At 54.6% G+C, this 17,599-nt stretch overlaps 1 protein-coding gene across 1 annotated transcript; it reads right to left on the reverse strand.

Moving 5' to 3' along the window:
* Positions 1–12,111: 12,111 nt before the first annotated feature.
* On the reverse strand, positions 12,112–14,731 carry LOC120647739. The gene is made up of 5 exons (XM_039924594.1): positions 14,488–14,731; positions 13,975–14,378; positions 13,365–13,906; positions 12,873–13,278; positions 12,112–12,504 (listed from the first exon to the last, which is right to left on the reverse strand). Exons 1-5 carry the CDS (start codon positions 14,729–14,731, stop codon positions 12,112–12,114), a joined length of 1,989 nt encoding a protein of 662 aa, XP_039780528.1.
* Between the last annotated feature and the right edge of the window lie 2,868 nt (positions 14,732–17,599).

Consider the following 17,599-nt stretch of genomic DNA (forward strand, 5'->3'; position numbering starts at 1 on the left):
ACTCGGAGTGGGATTACTCTGGGGTCCGTGATCTCGAAGCTTTCTTGTCATTTCAGGCCGTGGCGGACTATTGCCTCGCTTGTTCCGACGACTCCAGCGAGGGGGACTACGATCCAACTCGGGAGTGTTTCGTGCTGTGATAGGAGAGCCCGGCGACGATGACGACATCGCGGCTGACGCAGCCCGCGCCACGATGGCCGCGGCGGGTCCAGCTGCGGCACCTGGGCCATCCACTCCGACAAACGAGACGGAGCAGCAGGCACAGCTGGCGCAACTCTGAGAGCTTGAAGCCAAGCTCGACGAGGAGTGCCGGCAAACGCAGAAGCTGCGCCACACGCTCAAGCAAGCATGCACCGGTCATGGAACAGGAGCTCGGGAGTCGGGACGTGTTGCCAGGGAGCCGATACTGGCGGAAGGCCTCGAAGGAAGCCCCCTGGCGTTACCCAGGGCCAGCCAGAAGATCACCGCGGAGGCACTCCTGATTCGCGCAATGCCCGAGCCATCTACACCCGAGGGCTGTAGCCTGCACAAAGAGGCGCAGGTACTCCTCGAGGAAGCTGCAGTACAGCAGGCCGAGAGTTCCAAGTCTCGGCTGCGCTCAGTGGCCTCAGCGAGAGCCAATGAGGCGACGCGGCAGGACCGTGAGGCCTCGGTGCATACCCTGGCGCCGAGCAAGGCGAAGGCACCCTCGGTACACAATCAAGTCAAGCCGGCTCATGTAAAGGACCGACTTCGGGATACGCGCGGCAACGCCCACGACGGCGACGCCCACAACGTCATGAACCAAAAAAGGAGGACGGTGCCGCTCACGGCTACCACCCTCGACGTGGTGGACGCTATGATCGCAGGGAGGATAGGAGCCCATCGCCGGAGCCTCCGGGCACCCGTGTGTTCAGCCGGGAAATCTGCGCCGCTCCTTTCCCCCCGCGCTTTCGGCAACCCACCACACTCACAAAGTACTCGGGGGAGACGGATCCCGGGCTCTGGCTCAACGACTACCGCCTGGCGTGCCAGCTGGGCGGCGCGACTGACAACGTGGTCATCATCCGCAACCTTCCTTTGCACCTCGCAGATTCTGCACGAACATGGCTCGAGCATCTTCCGGCCAACCAGATCTACGACTAGTCCGACCTGGTCAAAACTTTAGTGGGAAAATTCCAGGGCACATACGTGCGCCCGGGTAACTCCTGGGATCTTCGAGGGTGTCATCAGTAACCTGACGAGCCCCTGCGAGACTACATCCGGCGCTTCTCCAAGTAGTGCACTGAGCTCCCTAGCATCAAGGACTCCGAAGTCATTAGTGCCTTTCATCTGGGCACCACGTGCATTGATCTCGTGCGCGAGCTAGGACGGAACCCTCCCTCCAGTGCGAACAAGCTGTTTCACATAGCGACCAACTTCGCCTCTGGCGAAGACGTAGTTGGTGCTATCTTCTACAACGAAAGGGGCAAACGCAAGGTGGACGCGCCCGCGGAGGGCAGCAAAGCCAAGGAAACCGCGAAGAAGCCCAAATGGGGCAAGAAAGGCTAGAAGAAGGGCACGCCTAACCAGCACGGTCAGGGGTGAGAGGAGGACTCTGATGAGGCTCTCATTGTCACCACCGACGGCAAAGGTCCCTGAGGCCCCTTGTGGCAGTACCGCCCGAATTAATCCGGCTCAAGTGCGCTAACCATCACCATAAAGATAATCCCGGCTAACACGCACTTCAAACGGAGTAATCCGACAGTCCAGTCGGGTAAAGTCCCGATAAAACCACCTGAGCTGCATTCGAAACCCAAAGCTTACATGCAACTCACACGAAGGTGAGTCCGGAGAGTACAACATTTCACAAATTCTTACATCACATAGTCTTAACTTAAAATATTACAAACCGAGTTTGAAATCTTAAAAAGGTACTTGAAATTCAAATTGAAAGTAGTTCAGAGTTCAACTGCAACAGAAATAGAACGAGTTCTAAACAACGATACAAGATGTCATGATGAAGCCCGTACATGACATCAATCGGCATTGTCATCATCGGCCGGAGTCGAATCCCATTCCACCGGCCAACCAGGGGGTAAAGGAAACAACCAAGTCAAGCTAGCTACCTGATCTTCAAACGTATCACCTGAAAACAAAGTTGAGCCACAAGCAAGGCTGAGTATACTAATACTCAGCAATGCTTACCCGACTATAGGTATACTTAGCCCATTACCTAGGCATGCAAGGCTTTTGGCTTGAGGGGTTTGTTTTGCCGAAAAGCAATAAAGAGTAGATCCTTAATTTCAGGTTTTAGCTTCCAAATTGTAGTTCAATTAACCATTCTAGGTGAGCATCTATCTAATAGCATACATGGTGGGAAACAATTATTTTTCATCATTCAACCATATTCATCATCCTCATTGTTCCACTTCTTACTCTATGTGGCAAAAGGGTTAAGGAGTCCCAATATCTGTGAGAGGCGGACGATTCGAATCGAATTTGTTAACCTGGCCAGGCAGACCTAAACACACGCATGGGAACAGAGTCACCCACGCAACAGTTCCCTTCAATTCCCGCTTCACGGAACAGGCCCACCGCCCTCAAGTACAGCAGTACGACGACTCTGTACTCGCCATTAGCTAGATGTGAATGAGTTCAAGACGGTGGGGAGTATGTTCCGGCCTCGGTTCAACCCAGTACTTAAGCTTACCGATTACCATATTCTCGGCATGCGGTTAGTACGTTCAAAAGCTTAACCACCACTACCACACACTGCGGCCTTATCCATTTTTACTAAACAGACGGGGTATCATAAGTACCACAACCCCGCCCGCGAGCCTTATAGTTGCAGTATGTAGTGGCCATTCAATTCCTATAATTCTCGCAAGTGACAGGAAATCACTCGACTTCTACCGAACCATTAGCCTAGCCAACTAGCGACCTAAACCAACTAGTGTTCAAGCATAGGTACCTAGGATCATGCAGCTAAGGTTTCAATCAACTCCTGTAAACGTAAATGCACAAGTATGTATAGAAATATAAGCAATTGCATAAATCTACAACAGATAGGACATGCTCCGGGGCTTGCCTTGCTAAGCAAAGTTAGCCTTGGGCTCTTCCGAACTTTGGTTTGGGTCTTCGGCGGCTTCAGTTAGATTAGCTTGGGATTCACGCTGCTCACTCTCGGACTCCGGCACCAGCTCGTACGTACCGTCGGCGAGAGTAGGCGTATCTATATGAAATGCACATGCATGAGTTGTGTGACCGTAACAATTTATTAATTACTTCACTATAAAGCTATAAAATATTTCACTAACACTTACTTGGGCAATCGTTTGTAGAGCAGTAATTAACTTGGCTTAAACTTATAGAGCAAGTTGAATTTCTTATTTTTGTCTTTTGTCATTTTTCACATAGAAACTTAGTTTATTTACTATTATTACTAGGAAGAGTTTATGGTGTTGAAATTTTTATGCAGAGAACAAAACTAAATAAAAAGCTTACTATAAAAGTTTCAGCCATTTTCATTAATCATATTTAACATGAAAATTAAAAAACACAGGTTCTTCTATAAACAAGATTCATTTCTACAAGACAGAATATGACAGTAATGGTGCTCATGATTTTACAGAGTATTCCAGATATGCTAAGAATCCTACTGTAAAAGTTTCAACAAATTTTAGTCATCAAATTAATCGTGAAGAACAAAACAAATAGACACTACTAGAAACAAAACCTATTTATACATAACAAGATATACAAGTTCTGGTCTTAAAACTATTTCTGAATATTTCTAATATGGTGTAAAGTATGCTGTGAATTTTTGATATTTTTCTAGTTACCATAACTATTTATCATGAAATAGCACTATTAAACATGGATTAAATCACACATATAGCTAGCCCGATCAAAAATTAACCAAACTTGGACATGGGTGTTTAACTAGCATTATGAAAACATGGAAAAAGTTTCATGCACATATATGTAGTATAATATCCAGAAATAAATAGCAAGTTGTTAAGCTAGATCTAGCAAAGATTAGGATTTCATCTAGTTAGGGGTGTCAATTGGTGCTCAGATTTTTACACAGGTCTACACATTGCAATAAGTAACATCTAGCCAAAAATCAGCTATAGATACAGAGTATAACTCCTAGAACAAACATAGCCCATTTAATCTAATCTTTTTCCTAGATTAAAATGTAGACAGATTCTGAAGATGTGCATGTAACAAAATTTGTAGGTATTGTAACAAGGATTCCAAAACAGTTGAGCTTGTATTTTTCCGATTTTTCTACATATTTATATCGATTTACAAGTTTGCTATTTTTGGAAACAAAAAGAAAAAGAAAAAAACAAAACCGACTCTCGCATATATACCCCTGGGAAAGTTTTGGGGACTTGCAAATAGGTCCCTGGCCGGACTTGTAGAGCAGAGGAGGGGCGGCGGCCGGATTTCCTGCGTACTTGCTCGCCGGCGGCGAGGGAGACGTGGGGGAAAAGGGAGAGGGGACCGAGTTCTACCTGTTGGTGCCTCGGATTGGGTTCGGGCGGCTTGTGGCGGCGACGCCATGGAAAGGGGCGGCTGTGGTGGTTCTGTGTTGCCGGCGGTGGCTCGCCGGCGGGGTTTGGCGGGGGCGGCCGGGTGTGGCAGCTTCGGTAGGAGGTGGGGGTCGTGCTGGGGAGGTCTATTTCGAAGGGAGAGGGCGGAGGCGCGGCTCCACTTACGGCAGGCGGCCGGCGGCGCAAATAGTGGCCACGGCTGCGGCGGACAGCGGCGGCGCCGCTCTGGTGGCTTGGGGCAGCGGTGGGTTTGTCGGGGAGGACCAGTGAGCCGAGGGGGACCCGTTCCCGGAGGCAGCTCGGGTCGAGGGAGGGCGGAGGAGGGGGCTCCGCGTTGAGCTAAGGGGAGCGGTGGTTTGGCGGCCCCGGGAGGTGGAGTGGGTGGTGTCGAAGCCGCTCCGGGGTGGGCAGGGGTGGAGGCCGAGCGGAGGGGGCAGCTCGACGGCGAGGTCGAGCGGCGGCACGGCAATGGCGGCGGCTGTGGCTCGTGGGCGCGCGAGCAGGGGCCTGCCTCGGCTTTTATGGGCGAGAAGGGTGAAGGAGAAGGGGATGGGCATGGGCAGGGGGCCGGGCAGCTCGGGCAGCGGCCGCGGCGCTCGGCCGGACGCGGCTGTCGCCGAGCGTGGTGTGCGCAGCGGAGCGGGGAGTCAGCGAGGGCGGTGGGCGCGCTCGAGTGGGGGTGATGGCGCGGCGCAGCGAGGCAGCGGCGCGGCGGCAGCAGGCGCAGCAAGGCAGCAGCGCGGCGTCGTGCGGGCGGCGCAGTGAGGGCAGGCGCTCGAGTGCTCTGCCCTGCTCGGCCCTGCGCTCGGGAAGCAGGGAAGCAGGGGAGGGAGAAAGGAGGGAGAGAGAGAAGTCAGAGAGTTGACTCTAAATTTTCTCAAAATTTTCAATGCGAGCTCGAAAAAGTTTGAAAACGAAAGTAGCTCAAAATTCAAAATCCTACAACTTTCATTTCAGGCACATTTTCATTTGAGGTTTGGTTTGAAAGTTACAAATTCAAATTTAAATGCAAAAGAAATTACCCTAAACACATCGTTTTTCGAATTTTTCTCCAAATTTTTGTGTGCTAACTTGAAAAACTTTGAACATGAAAGTTGTTTGTTATATGAAACTCTACAACTTTTGTTTTGGGCAAAAATTAATTTATGCTATGGTTTGCACTTTGTATTTTCGGATCGTTTCAGCATTTTCTGAAATTAATTATGGGAGAAAAAGTAATGTGGATTGACTTATCATTTCATGTGCAAAAACTCACTTTCTTCCCATGACTTCAACTAGACTTTGGTTTATTATGATTTTAGTGAGGTGCCTATGAAATTTCATAAGCAAACTTGCATCAGTTTAAAAACTATTTAAAGCTTTCGACCTAAGCACATATACACCTGGACACACTGACATTCAGTCATTTGTTTCAAAGTTTTTTTGATTAATAATGCATGATTTGGTGCTAACAACCTTTGATTAGCTAATTAAAAACCTGGGCTATCACACCCCCCTCGAGGCGGCGGCCTGTTCGACGATATGCTCAAGAAGCCGTGCCCTTATCACAAGGGTAGGGTCAATCACACCCTCGAAGAGTGTGACATGCTCCGCAAGTACTTCAACCGTCTCGGCCGCAAGGATGAGGCCAAGAAGGAAAAGGACGAGGACGACAAGGGTGGCGACGGTTACCCCTCAGTGGAGAACATGTTCTTTATCTTCGACGGGCCTACGGTGAACATGACTGCTCGGCAGCGCAAGCGGGAGCGCCAAGAAGTCTACTCCGTCACCAAGGCTACGCCATCCTACCTCGACTGGTCAGAGGACACCATCTCCTTCAGCCGCGACGACCGCCCCGACTACATCCCGAACCCGAGTCTATACCCACTCGTTGTCGACGCCATCATCGGCAACACACGATTCTCCAAGGTGCTCATGGACGGGGGCAGCAGCCTCAAAATCTTGTATGCCCACACCCTCGAGCTCATGGGGATCGGTCTGGACAAGCTGCGTCCCAGCATGTCGCCGTTTCATGGCGTCGTGCCGGGAAAGCGAGTTCAACCACTTGGGCAGATCGACTTGTTCGGCACACCTTCAAATTTCCGCAAGGAAGTACTCACCTTCGAGGTGGTTGGGTTCCATAGGGCGTACCATGCCATACTCAGACGACCATGCTACGCCAAGTTCATGGCGGTCCCCAACTACACCTACCTCAAGATGAAGATGCCGGGTCCGAAGGGTGTCATCACAGTCAGCCCGTCGTTCGAGCACGCCTACGAATGCGATGTTGAGTGCGTCAAATGCGCCGAAGCTCAAGCGGAGGACGAGGCCCTCGCGGCCACCCTCGACAAGATGGCAAGCGAGGCCTTGGACTCCACACACCGGCACGCAGGCAGCTTCGAGCCAGCCGAGGGTATCAAGAAGGTGCCCCTCGACCCAAGCCATCCCGACGGCAAGGCATTGAGGGTCAGCGACACCCTCAGCAGCAAATAGGAAGTGGTCGTCATCGACTTTCTCTGCGCCAACGCCGACATCTTCGCCTGGAGCCCCTCGGACATGCCGGGCATACCGAGGGAGGTCGCCGAGCTCTCCCTTGATATCCGACCCAACTCCAAGCCGGTGAAGCAGCGCCTGCGATGCTTTGATGAGCTCAAGCACCGGGCAATCGGTGAGGAGCTGCAAAAACTTCTGGCGGCCGGATTCATCAAGGAGGTATTTCATCCCGAGTGGCTAGCTAATCCTGTATTAGTTAAGAAAAAGAACGGAAGCTGGAGGATGTGTGTAGATTATACTAGTTTAAATAAGGCATGTCCGAAGATTCCCTTTCCTTTGCCACGTATTGATCAAATCATTGATTCAATTGCGGGATGTGAACCTTTGTCCTTTCTTGATGCTTACTCCGGTTACCATCAAATCAAGATGAAAGAGTCCGACCAACTCGCGACTTCTTTTATCACACCCTTCGGCATGTACTTCTATGTCACGATGCCCTTTGGCCTTAGAAATGCCGGAGCTACATACCAGCGGTGTATGCTCCACGTATTCGGAGACCATATCGGGCGGAACATAGAAGCATATGTCGATGACATCGTGGTAAAATCCAGGAAAACGGGCGACCTGGTAACCCAGAGAAGTGCATGTTCGGGGTGCCTCGAGGTATGCTCTTGGGTTTCATTATCTCCAAGCGAAGCATCGAATCCAACCCTGAAAAGGTCAAGGCCATCAGACGGATGGGACCAATTCGAGACCTGAAGGGGGTACAGAGGGTCATGAGTTGCCTTGCAGACCTCAGTCGGTTCATCTCACACCTCTGTGAGAAAGGCTTGCCTCTGTACCGACTCCTGAGGAAAACCAATCGCTTCACATGGACCCCTGAGGCTCAAGAAGCCCTCGGCAGGCTGAAGGCGTCACTTACTCACGCCCCCATTCTCACGCCACCGACAGACGGCGAGCCCCTCTACCTATACGTAGCTGCGACGACCCAAGTGGTCAACGCGGTGATCGTGGTGGAAAGACAAGAGGAGGGCCATGCTCTGCCTGTCCAACGTCCGGTGTACTACATCAGCGAAGTGTTGTGCGAGACCAAGATGCGGTATCCGAAAATCCAGAAACTGCTGTACGCGATAGTTTTGGCTCGGCACAAGCGGCGTCACTACTTCGAGGCCTATCCCATCACCGTGGTCTCATCTTTCCCCCTGGGAGAGATAGTCTGCAATAGGGAAGCCAAGGGTAGGATTGCTAAGTGGTCAGTGGAACTCATGGGAGAAACCCTCACGTACGCGCTCCGCAAAGCGGTCAAATCCCAAATCCTAGCTGACTTCGTTGCTGAGTGGACCGACACCCAGCTGCCCCCACCACAGATTCAAGCAGAATGTTGGACCATGTACTTCGATGGGTCCGTGATGAAGACCGGTGCCGGTGTCGGCCCCCTCTTCATCTCCCCCTCGGAGAGCACATGCGATATGTGATTCGCTTACACTTCCCAGTGTCCAACAACATGGCGGAGTACGAGGCGCTGCTCAGCGGCCTCCGCATCGCCATCGAACTCGGCATCAAATGCCTCGACGTGCATGACGACTCATAGCTTGTCATCGACCAAGTGATGAAGGAGTCCAGCTATCATGATTCGAAGATGGAGGCATACTACAACGTAGTGCGCCGCCTCTAAGATAGGTTCGACGGCCTCGAACTCAACCATGTCCCGTGCAAGTATAACGAGGATGCAGATGAACTAGCTAAGATCGTGTTGGGGCAGACCACCGTCCCCCCAAACATCTTTGCTCGCGACATCGCCAAACCCTCCGTCAACTTCAAGGATCCAGAGGAACCGGGCCCCTCAACTGCCGAGCCCTCCGACGGGAACCCCTCGGCGGACGAGGCCGAGCCTATGGAGACAGAAAATGAGATTTCCTCGGCGGACGAGGGTGAGGCCATGCAAGTCGACGAGGCTCCACTTTCGCAAGACTGGCGCGTCCAGTACCTCGACTGGACCAACCGAGAGGTACTACCCTCGGATCGCGCTGAGGCGCGACGCGTTGCCAGGCGAGCCAAGTCTTTCGTCGTGATTGACAGAGAGCTCTACAAACGCAGCCCCTCGGGGGTCCTGCAATGATGCATCCCTATCCCCGAGGGCAGGAAGCTGCTTCGAGATATCCACGCCGGAGTTTGTGGCCATCATGCGGCGCCACGCACCCTCGTGGGCAACGTGTTCCGGCAGGGTTTCTTCTGGCCAACCGCGGTCGCTGATGCCACAGAGATCGTGTGAACATGTGAAGGTTGCCAGTTCTACGCCCGTCAGACGTACCTCCCGGCTCACGCTCTGCAGACCATCCCCATCACATGGCCCTTTGCCGTGTGGGGACTGGATCTCGTCGGACCGCTGCAGAGAGTGCCCGGGGGCTACACCCACCTCCTTGTGGCGGTGGACAAGTTCTCCGAGTGGATCGAGGCACGACCCATCGCCAAGATCAAATCCGAGCAAGCCGTGCAATTTCTCACTGACATAGTCTCCAGGTTCTGGGTCCCAAACTCAATCATTACGGACAACGGCACCCAGTTCACAGTCAAGAAGTTCTTAAGGTTTTGCGACGACTTCCACATACGCGTGAATTGGTCGGCTGTGGCGCACCCACAGACGAACGGTCAAGTAGAACGTGCCAACAACATGATCCTACAAGGCCTCAAGCCAAGAATCTTCAACAAGCTAAACAAGTTCAGCCGAAGATGGCTCACGGAGCTACCCTCGGTCATCTGGATCCTGAGAACAACCCCGAGTCGAGCCACGGGGTTTAGCCCGTTCTTCCTGGTCTATGGCGCCGAGGCCATCCTCCCCACTTACCTGGAATACGGGTCCCCGAGACTCAAAGCCTACCAAGAGCACCAAAGCCAGCAAGCCCGCGAGGACTCGCTGGACCAGGTGGACGAGGCTCGAGACGTAGTGCTTCAACACTCGGCTTGTTACCAACAGTCTCTACGACGATACCAGGCGCAGAGGGTTCGACGTCGTGACCTACAAGGGAGATCTCGTGTTGAGGCTGCGACAAGACAGCCGAGGGCGCCACAAGCTTAAGCCGCCATGGGAAGGCCCGTACATCATTGCGGAAGTCTTAAAGCCTGGCACTTACAAACTAGCCAACGAAAAAGGCGAAGTTTGTTGGAAATATGCCCTAGAGGCAATCATATTTCCTTGTATTCATGGTTAATAAAGTGTTCCTTGAATATTCATGGATGACAACTTACATTGATTAATGCTTATGTGAAGTATTTGTGAAACTCTTTACTTGTAAGAATATTCTAAAGTGTTCCTAGTCGGAGTTCATGTGAGGACACACATGAATATTAGACTAGCACATGTATTATTTGATTGACTACGTTTCACAAGTCATGGGCATGGTGATGTCAAACTAATAATGTGGGCTCATGTGAGACATGAGATTGAACTGACCCAACACGAGATGATGACTTCTCATTACACAATATATACGCTGTGTCCTAAGACATGAGATCGTCATATGTACTCAAGATGTGAACCAACTTACTTAGGAGCCATCAAACGCTGCACCGTAACTGGGTAGTTATAAAGGTGGTTTTCGGGTCTGTTAAGAAGCATGCTGTGAGACATAATCGGTCAAGACGAGATTTGCCCCTCTCTACAAGAGAGAGATATCTCTGGGCCCCTCGAGTGATTCGGATCAGGAAATGCATGGCCATACTAGGGTTAAGAGTTAACCAAGGATTCCGAATCACAGAATCGAGAAAGAGTGGTCGGCTTCAAGCTCGACCAAATATCGTGAGGCAAAAGGAACAACATGTATAAGATTGTGATGGCTTGACAGATATGATTTGCGCGTGCATAGGAGTTGACACGTCTTGCTAGAGACCGCTATCAACTATTGGCCAGTAGTAGTACTGGGCCATGTCTATTCATGCGTGAGCCCATAGGGTCACACACTTAAGGGCCAGAAGCCTAATGAGGATGAGATCCAAATTAGACTGGGCTTTGATGCACTAATGGGTCTAGAGAGGCCCATAGGGTTGGAATCATGGTGGGGGCTTGGAGCAGCCCACCTGAAGGGGGCACCCAAGGTGGGGCCCATTAAGGCCCACCTAGAGGGGCGCCCCAGGCCTATATAAGCAAGGGGAAGGGGGAGGGGCGCCCTCAACCCTAGCCCCCTTGGCTGGCCGCCGCCATCTCTCCAGCGCATCAAGCTCTAGTTCATTCTCGCAGATCTAGCAATCGGAGAGCTAAGCTTCTTCCCGTACGTGTGGATTTCGTGGTGGTGTTGCGCTTGCTACACAAGGACGAGCCGTTCGTGAGGAGGTTCACGCAACTGCACTGCCGGCTTCTATCTGCACTACACCGACGTGCTACAGAAGTTCCGCAACCGCGTGTCTAGTGGTAATCCCGTGATCTATAACTGCAGTAATCCTGGTTTATGCGGTAGAAATTTTTTTTGCTACCCCATATTCCTACAAAGTCTTCATCAATGCTTGGAACATCCAATAGCTATGTCGCTTCTATCCCTGAAATTCCAAGTCGTTTGTACATACTTTGTACTCGTATCTTAAATTTCCCGGGACAATAAAGAAGTATGCTTTACTTTTGAATTTTCTTGGGAGTCGTCCGAACCCTCGGGGGCTCGGATGCGCGCACAACACTGAGTGAGTCTCGGCTTTGCCCTCGACAAAGCCGAGCCTCCCTCGGGGGCTACAATGGGGGGAACTCCCAAAACGTCCCCAAAACGCTACATTTTTTCCGAAAATTTCTCGCTTCCAAGTCTCTCGAGCACTTAGAAAAAACGAACACAAGGCGTAAGAGACACGAGCACGGGATCGGCCGAGCCGCGGGATCGCCTACGCCTCAGGGATTCGGCATCCTTACTCACCGCCCTATGCTCAAGTAGTTTATGAACACGATAATCCTTGCAAAAGTTTGTCTAAGTTACACGCGAGCACGTGAGATAGCGAAGAAATAAGTAGGAAAAAACAACAACGCACGAATATGCACGCAAAGGCCTCGAACGGCCACTCCGTTAAGATATTGTCTTTACACAACAAAGCAAAAGTAAGGTAAAATCCTAACTCATCTACTTGGGCTTCGAAGCCCATGCTATCTATAGGTCGCTACCTCCCCCCTCGATGCGCCCTTCCTCTCCGTCGTCCGCGGCGTCGGGGAAGAGTTTGGCGCATCTCGAGCCTCTTCTAGCCGTGCGTACTGGGCCGCCCTCGCCTCGAGAGCCTCGTCCTTCTGCCGCAGCGCGGCATTGAGCAGCTTGACCTCTTGGGCCTTCTGCCCCGCCGCGGCCCTCTGGGCGTCACGCTCCTCGATGGCTTGTGCCAGCTCCTCCTTCCGCGCACGGTCTTGCACCCCCAGGTCGGACACCAAGGTGTTGGCCTCGCCCAGCCTCTCGATCAGAGTGGCGTTCTGCTGTTCGAGCCACTGCACCTCGGAATGCTGCTGGGCCAGCTCCGCGCTCTTGTTGCGCGAGATTTGCCTCAGCCGCTGCGGGTGGAGGGTGTAAGCAGAAGATACACAAATAAGATCAGAAATAGACGAGTCCCGGGGAATGGCACATACACTGCTGATTTCGAAATCCATCGTCTTGTGGAGCTGAAGAGCGCATTCGAGGGCGGCTTGGATCTGGGAGCCGACTTTGTACTGTACCTTCCAGACCTCCTTCTCCTCCTCCTCCCGTTCGCTGCGATTAAAACCCGGGGCGCCCCGTGCTGGACCATCACCAACTTGGGTCCCGTGGGGGGTCCTTGCCCAGCATCAAGGCCACCCTCCAAAGCAGCAGCAACGCCGGTAGCGCCAGGGGCGACGTTTGGGGTGATCCGTTTCGGGTCTTCGGACTGCCCCAACACCCTCACCTCCGGCTCGTCTTCCAGCGGCATCTCCACCACCGGCACCACCTCTAAAGCTGGCCGCAGCACCGGCTGCACCACCGACTCAGCCACCGTGGCTCCTTCATCCCCGGCCTCCGTGGGCTCCGGGACGGGGCCTGTTCTCTCCACCTGACCGACGGGCTGCTCTGGCTCAGCCCCATCGGTCCTCTCCTCTCCCCCGGTGTCCGGCCGGGCTATGCCTTCCTCGCCGCCATGGCAGGTTTCTCCCTCGTCACCCCGGCCGGACTCCTCCTCGGTGCTCGGCCGGACGACGTCCTTTGCGCCCAATTGTGCGCGGGCCGACGCAGCCCCCCAGGCCATCGCCGCCCGGAGCTCCTCGACGATCTCCTCCACCGTCCGAGGCCCCTCGCTCGAGGGCTGCGGTGCCGTGCTTGGCGTCGAGCCGAGGGAGAAAAGCGTCAGAACCAGAAAGGAGTAGTGTGCAAGAAAGCAGAAAACAAGCAGAGGGAAACATACCCTGATGCGGCGCCGAGCTTGCGCTTCTTCGAGCCACCCTTTGGGGCCGGCGACAACCCGCTGGCTCCTGCCGAGCAACCACCAGATGTCGCGTCCGGGCCGGTTTGACCCCTCGGCAGCGACGCTCCTTCGAGGGTCCCCGCGCCCGGCTGCGGGGGTGACCCCTCGGCCGGCGACTGCGCGTGCGTATCCTCGTACTCAGCTTGCGCCGGGGGCTCGGTGTCGGCCCGACGTTGGCCCGGGGACCGGCCCCCGGCCCCCTCTGTATCGGACTCGGGCCACATCGAGTAGTCGACTTGGCCCGCCGCCACAGAGGACGGAGACTCCGGCTCCGGCGTAGAGTCGGGCGTTGGGATGGGTGGCTTGCCCTCCTTCTCCAGTGCCCGGTTCACCTTGTCCCTCGCCTCCTTCTCCTTCCTCTTCCGGTCGCACCGCTGTTTCTCGGCGTCCTTCCGCTCCTTCTTCCTTTCTGCAAACTCGCGGTTCACGGTTCGGATCTCGGGGAGCGGAGGAACCGAGGGGTACCCTTTGCGGCTCACCCCCTGCGAGCGAGACCGGGGTCAGAAAAAGGGGGGCAATGTCAACAATGAAGCCTGGGAACAAAACTTACCACTTGAATATACACCGCCTCGGGGCGCATCGAGACCCTCCAATAGTCCGCAAGGTCGCTCGGGGGCTGGGACACCGCCCGTCCCGCTTGCTGCGCGGACACGCTGTCGGACAGGAACTCCTCCACCATCCGAGTGCCTTCGTACGGGGCATCCCCCATCATCTGGAAAAGAGGAAGCTTCCTCTCCATGAGGGGAAGCACCCTCCGCCGGTGGAAGTTGGCGATGACGATGGTCGCGGTCAGCTCCTTGCCCGCTAGGCGCCGGAGCGCGTTGGTGTACACCTCGAGCCTCGCCTGGAGCTTGGGGGGAGACGCCCCGTATGACCAAGCATCCGGCTTCTCCAGCAGCACCTTGCCGGTGTACGCCGGGAGCCGCCCGTTGTCGTTGCGAAGGTAGAACCACCCTCGGTCCCACTCGCTGTTGTTGGTTGTCATCTTGCAGCGGATGTAGAGGTCCTTCCTCGATCCCCGCAGCTGGAGCGTCAGGCTCCCGGCGCGGACGGGCCTCCTCACCCCGGAAGAGCTTGCCCCGGAAGAGATGCCTCCACAGGTCCCAATGGACCGGGATCACCAAGTAGCCCTCGCAGACGGCAACAAAGACCGCCACCTGCGAGATGGCGTTGGGGGCAAAATTGTGCAGCTCCACCCCGTAGTGGTGGCAGAGCGCACGGATGAACCTGCCGATGGGGACGCCGAAGCCCTGCTTGTGCAGCCGCACCAAACTGATGATGTAGCCGCTCGGAGGGTTCGGTGTCATCTCCGACTTCGGCGCGATCCACACCGGGCGTGCCGGATCAGTGTTTGGTGCGAGCAGCTCGGTGGCGACCAACGATTCCAGATACTACTGATTGGCGGTGGACCGGCCCCATTGCACCGGGTCGATGAGCTGCACCTTCGCCATCGCGATGATGGAGGACAGGTGGGGGAAAAAAGGGGCTCGAAGAAGGGGAAGGTGCGCCCTCTCTCTCTCTGCCTCTCTTTCTCTTTCGTCTGTTTGCTCGAGCGAAGGGCGGCGAGAGGAGGATGCCCGTGCCTCCCGATTTAACTGCAGCGGCGAGGCGGATTCCCCGCGATGGTTCCCAATCTACTGCATTCAATGCGGTAGATACCGCTGACACCGATAGCTGGGCCCCACGATCACGAAAGCACGCGTGCGCGTGCAGTAACTGCAGCGGGACGGCTCCCGAAGTGGCGCAGGCGCACTGTTGATGGTGTCCCATCCCTCTGCGGTCGCCTGTGCCGTTCCGTCTACTCGAGAGCGCTGCGTCAAAAGGCACGCCCGTTCTGCGCGCATCGAACCATGATGCGCACTACTTCCCGATTCCGCGCGCTACGCCGAAAACTGTGACGAAATAATCCCTTCCAAGGGGGGGTTCTTTACCAACGAAGGAATAGCTATTCCGAGCCCTACTGAATCAGGGGTTCGAAGGCTGGCCCGTCAAGGGTTCGACAGCCGCCCCAGATCAACAGAGTCAGGGGCAACCCGAGCATGCTCATAAAAAGCCTAAGCCTCAAATGCGGAGTTCGAGATGCCCGACGTTGCGTTCGAGGTCGGACAGAGGCGGCTAGTTCGAGGGATCCCATCGAGGGAGAGCATCGAGCCCTCGGACCCAATCGAATGGGTCCAAGCCCTGCCTAGCGAATCTCTGCGAGAGCTTTATGGAACGTGTCTCCGGACCACGAGCCGACCCTCATCGAACGAGGCATGGACGTTCACTCGAACTACCCGCTAACACTTTGCTGAAGCATCCATGTCTCGCAGCCCGGGCAAGGGTAGCATGGCTTGTTTCACCCCTCCTCCTCACGGAGAGGATGGCCGAGGGTCGTGCCAACATGACGAGGGTACCCTTTGATCGCCCTCACATGGGCTAGGGCTCGGGGGCTCCTCACACATCTCGGCAAGAGCCATACCCTCAAATGAGACGGTCGTCGCCCGATGGTGAAGTCCTGCATGTTGAGCTGGCCCCCTTGCACGCTTAGAGAGCCGTTTGAATCGGTCTAGAGGGAACACGGGATGCATTTCCAGTTGAATGCCGATGCCAGCTGAAATAATGCCGAGGGCGGCTGAAACGAACGCTGAACGGCCTTGCTACCCGGTCAACCATACCAACACAATGCTCATAGCCCTTGGACGAGTGTTCCCACTCCACCAAGGCCTTGGGGGCTACACCCGCGGGTGCGCTAACGCACCCCCACGAAAAGAGCTTCACAAATTCGAGGGACAAAACCCCGAATAAACAAGCAAAAGGCACGCCGCGCCAAAGAAATAAAAACTTCATTGCTTTTTTTGCAAACCAAGATTACAAAGGGTCATCGGCTCGAAGCCATCGAAAAGTACAAACGCATTGCCACCTGCGTGGCAATTTTCCCTGTCTTGGGGAGGAGTGAGCGCCGATGAAGAGCACCGAGTCCTTGGCCGACATCGCGACCAGGCTGCTCGGGATTGCGAGGAGCAGTCCCTAGACCGCACGGGTCCGAAGGGGTGACTTTCTCGCAAGCTTTCTTCTAGCTTCTCCTCCACCGAAGACCTTGCGTGGAGTCAAGCTGGTGGACAGCACCCTCTACGCCACCTCCTCGAAAGTGGCATTTTCGCTAAGAGGGACGGTGCGAAGAACGGCCGCCAAACCTAGCGCTGACGCCATGGTCAGGCATCTCAACGCCCCTTCAGGCTGAGGGACATCGCAGAAGCAGGACCCCACGGGCCCGATGTTCTTCTGTTGATCCCACCGAAGCTGAGGGATGGTAAGCACGCCCTCTCCAGCATTCTTCCGCCACTCGTAAGCATTCTTCTAGCCTCAAACCTAAGTACTCTAGACCACCCAGTCCGAGCGACGGCCATGAGAAATGAGAGGAAACATGGCAAGTTAAAGAGAGGTTAGGAGCAAGAGCAGGGAAGCTGGAGCGGCAAGAGAGACCCTGGGCCTCTATTTATAGCCCCATCGGACGCTAAGCCTTAGCCCAGCAGCGTGGGCGAGGTCTGTAGCGACCTAGAAGACACAATGCTTTGCAAGCAATAGATGCCCTCGGAGACCGTGCTGAAGCATGACCCAACAGGGCAAAGCCAAAGCCCCTGGACGCTGGATAGCGCAGCACCAGCACTGGCCGACTACCCTCGAACGGCATGTTGCGAGGCAGCCAGGGAAGGCAGAGCTGAGACCCAGCGCGCGGGACAGCGCGGCGTCAGCACTGGCCGCAGAGCAGCAGGCGTCATCATGACCTTGGCCCACTCAGCGCGCTGATGCGTCTCGTCACCGAAACAAACAAGAAGGGGCGCACGCCTCGGAGTATTTTTTTTCTGCAAGCGCACTACCCCGGCGCCTGAGCTGTCGCATCCAGCAGGCGAGCGCTCAGAACATGCCCAGCGGGAGCGCTGCGCCGATCGTTCACATCAAGAAGTAAAATCACCAAAATACCCTCTGGCCGAGTCCCCCGACTCGATCAAAGGCTCGGGGGCTACTGTCAGGTACCATAACTATAGGGCACTCTAACCCTGGGCTAAAAACACGCGCAAAACATAATTCGGCACCCGGCCCGGATCCTTCCCGAACTCGGACGCCCGAAGCCTCTTTAGGTACGGAAAGCCCAAGACGCGCTTGGCCCACGGCCCAGCACCATGATTCGGCCC

This window comes from Panicum virgatum, chromosome 9K (assembly GCF_016808335.1).
Source record: "Panicum virgatum strain AP13 chromosome 9K, P.virgatum_v5, whole genome shotgun sequence".
Taxonomy (NCBI): Eukaryota; Viridiplantae; Streptophyta; class Magnoliopsida; order Poales; family Poaceae; genus Panicum; species Panicum virgatum.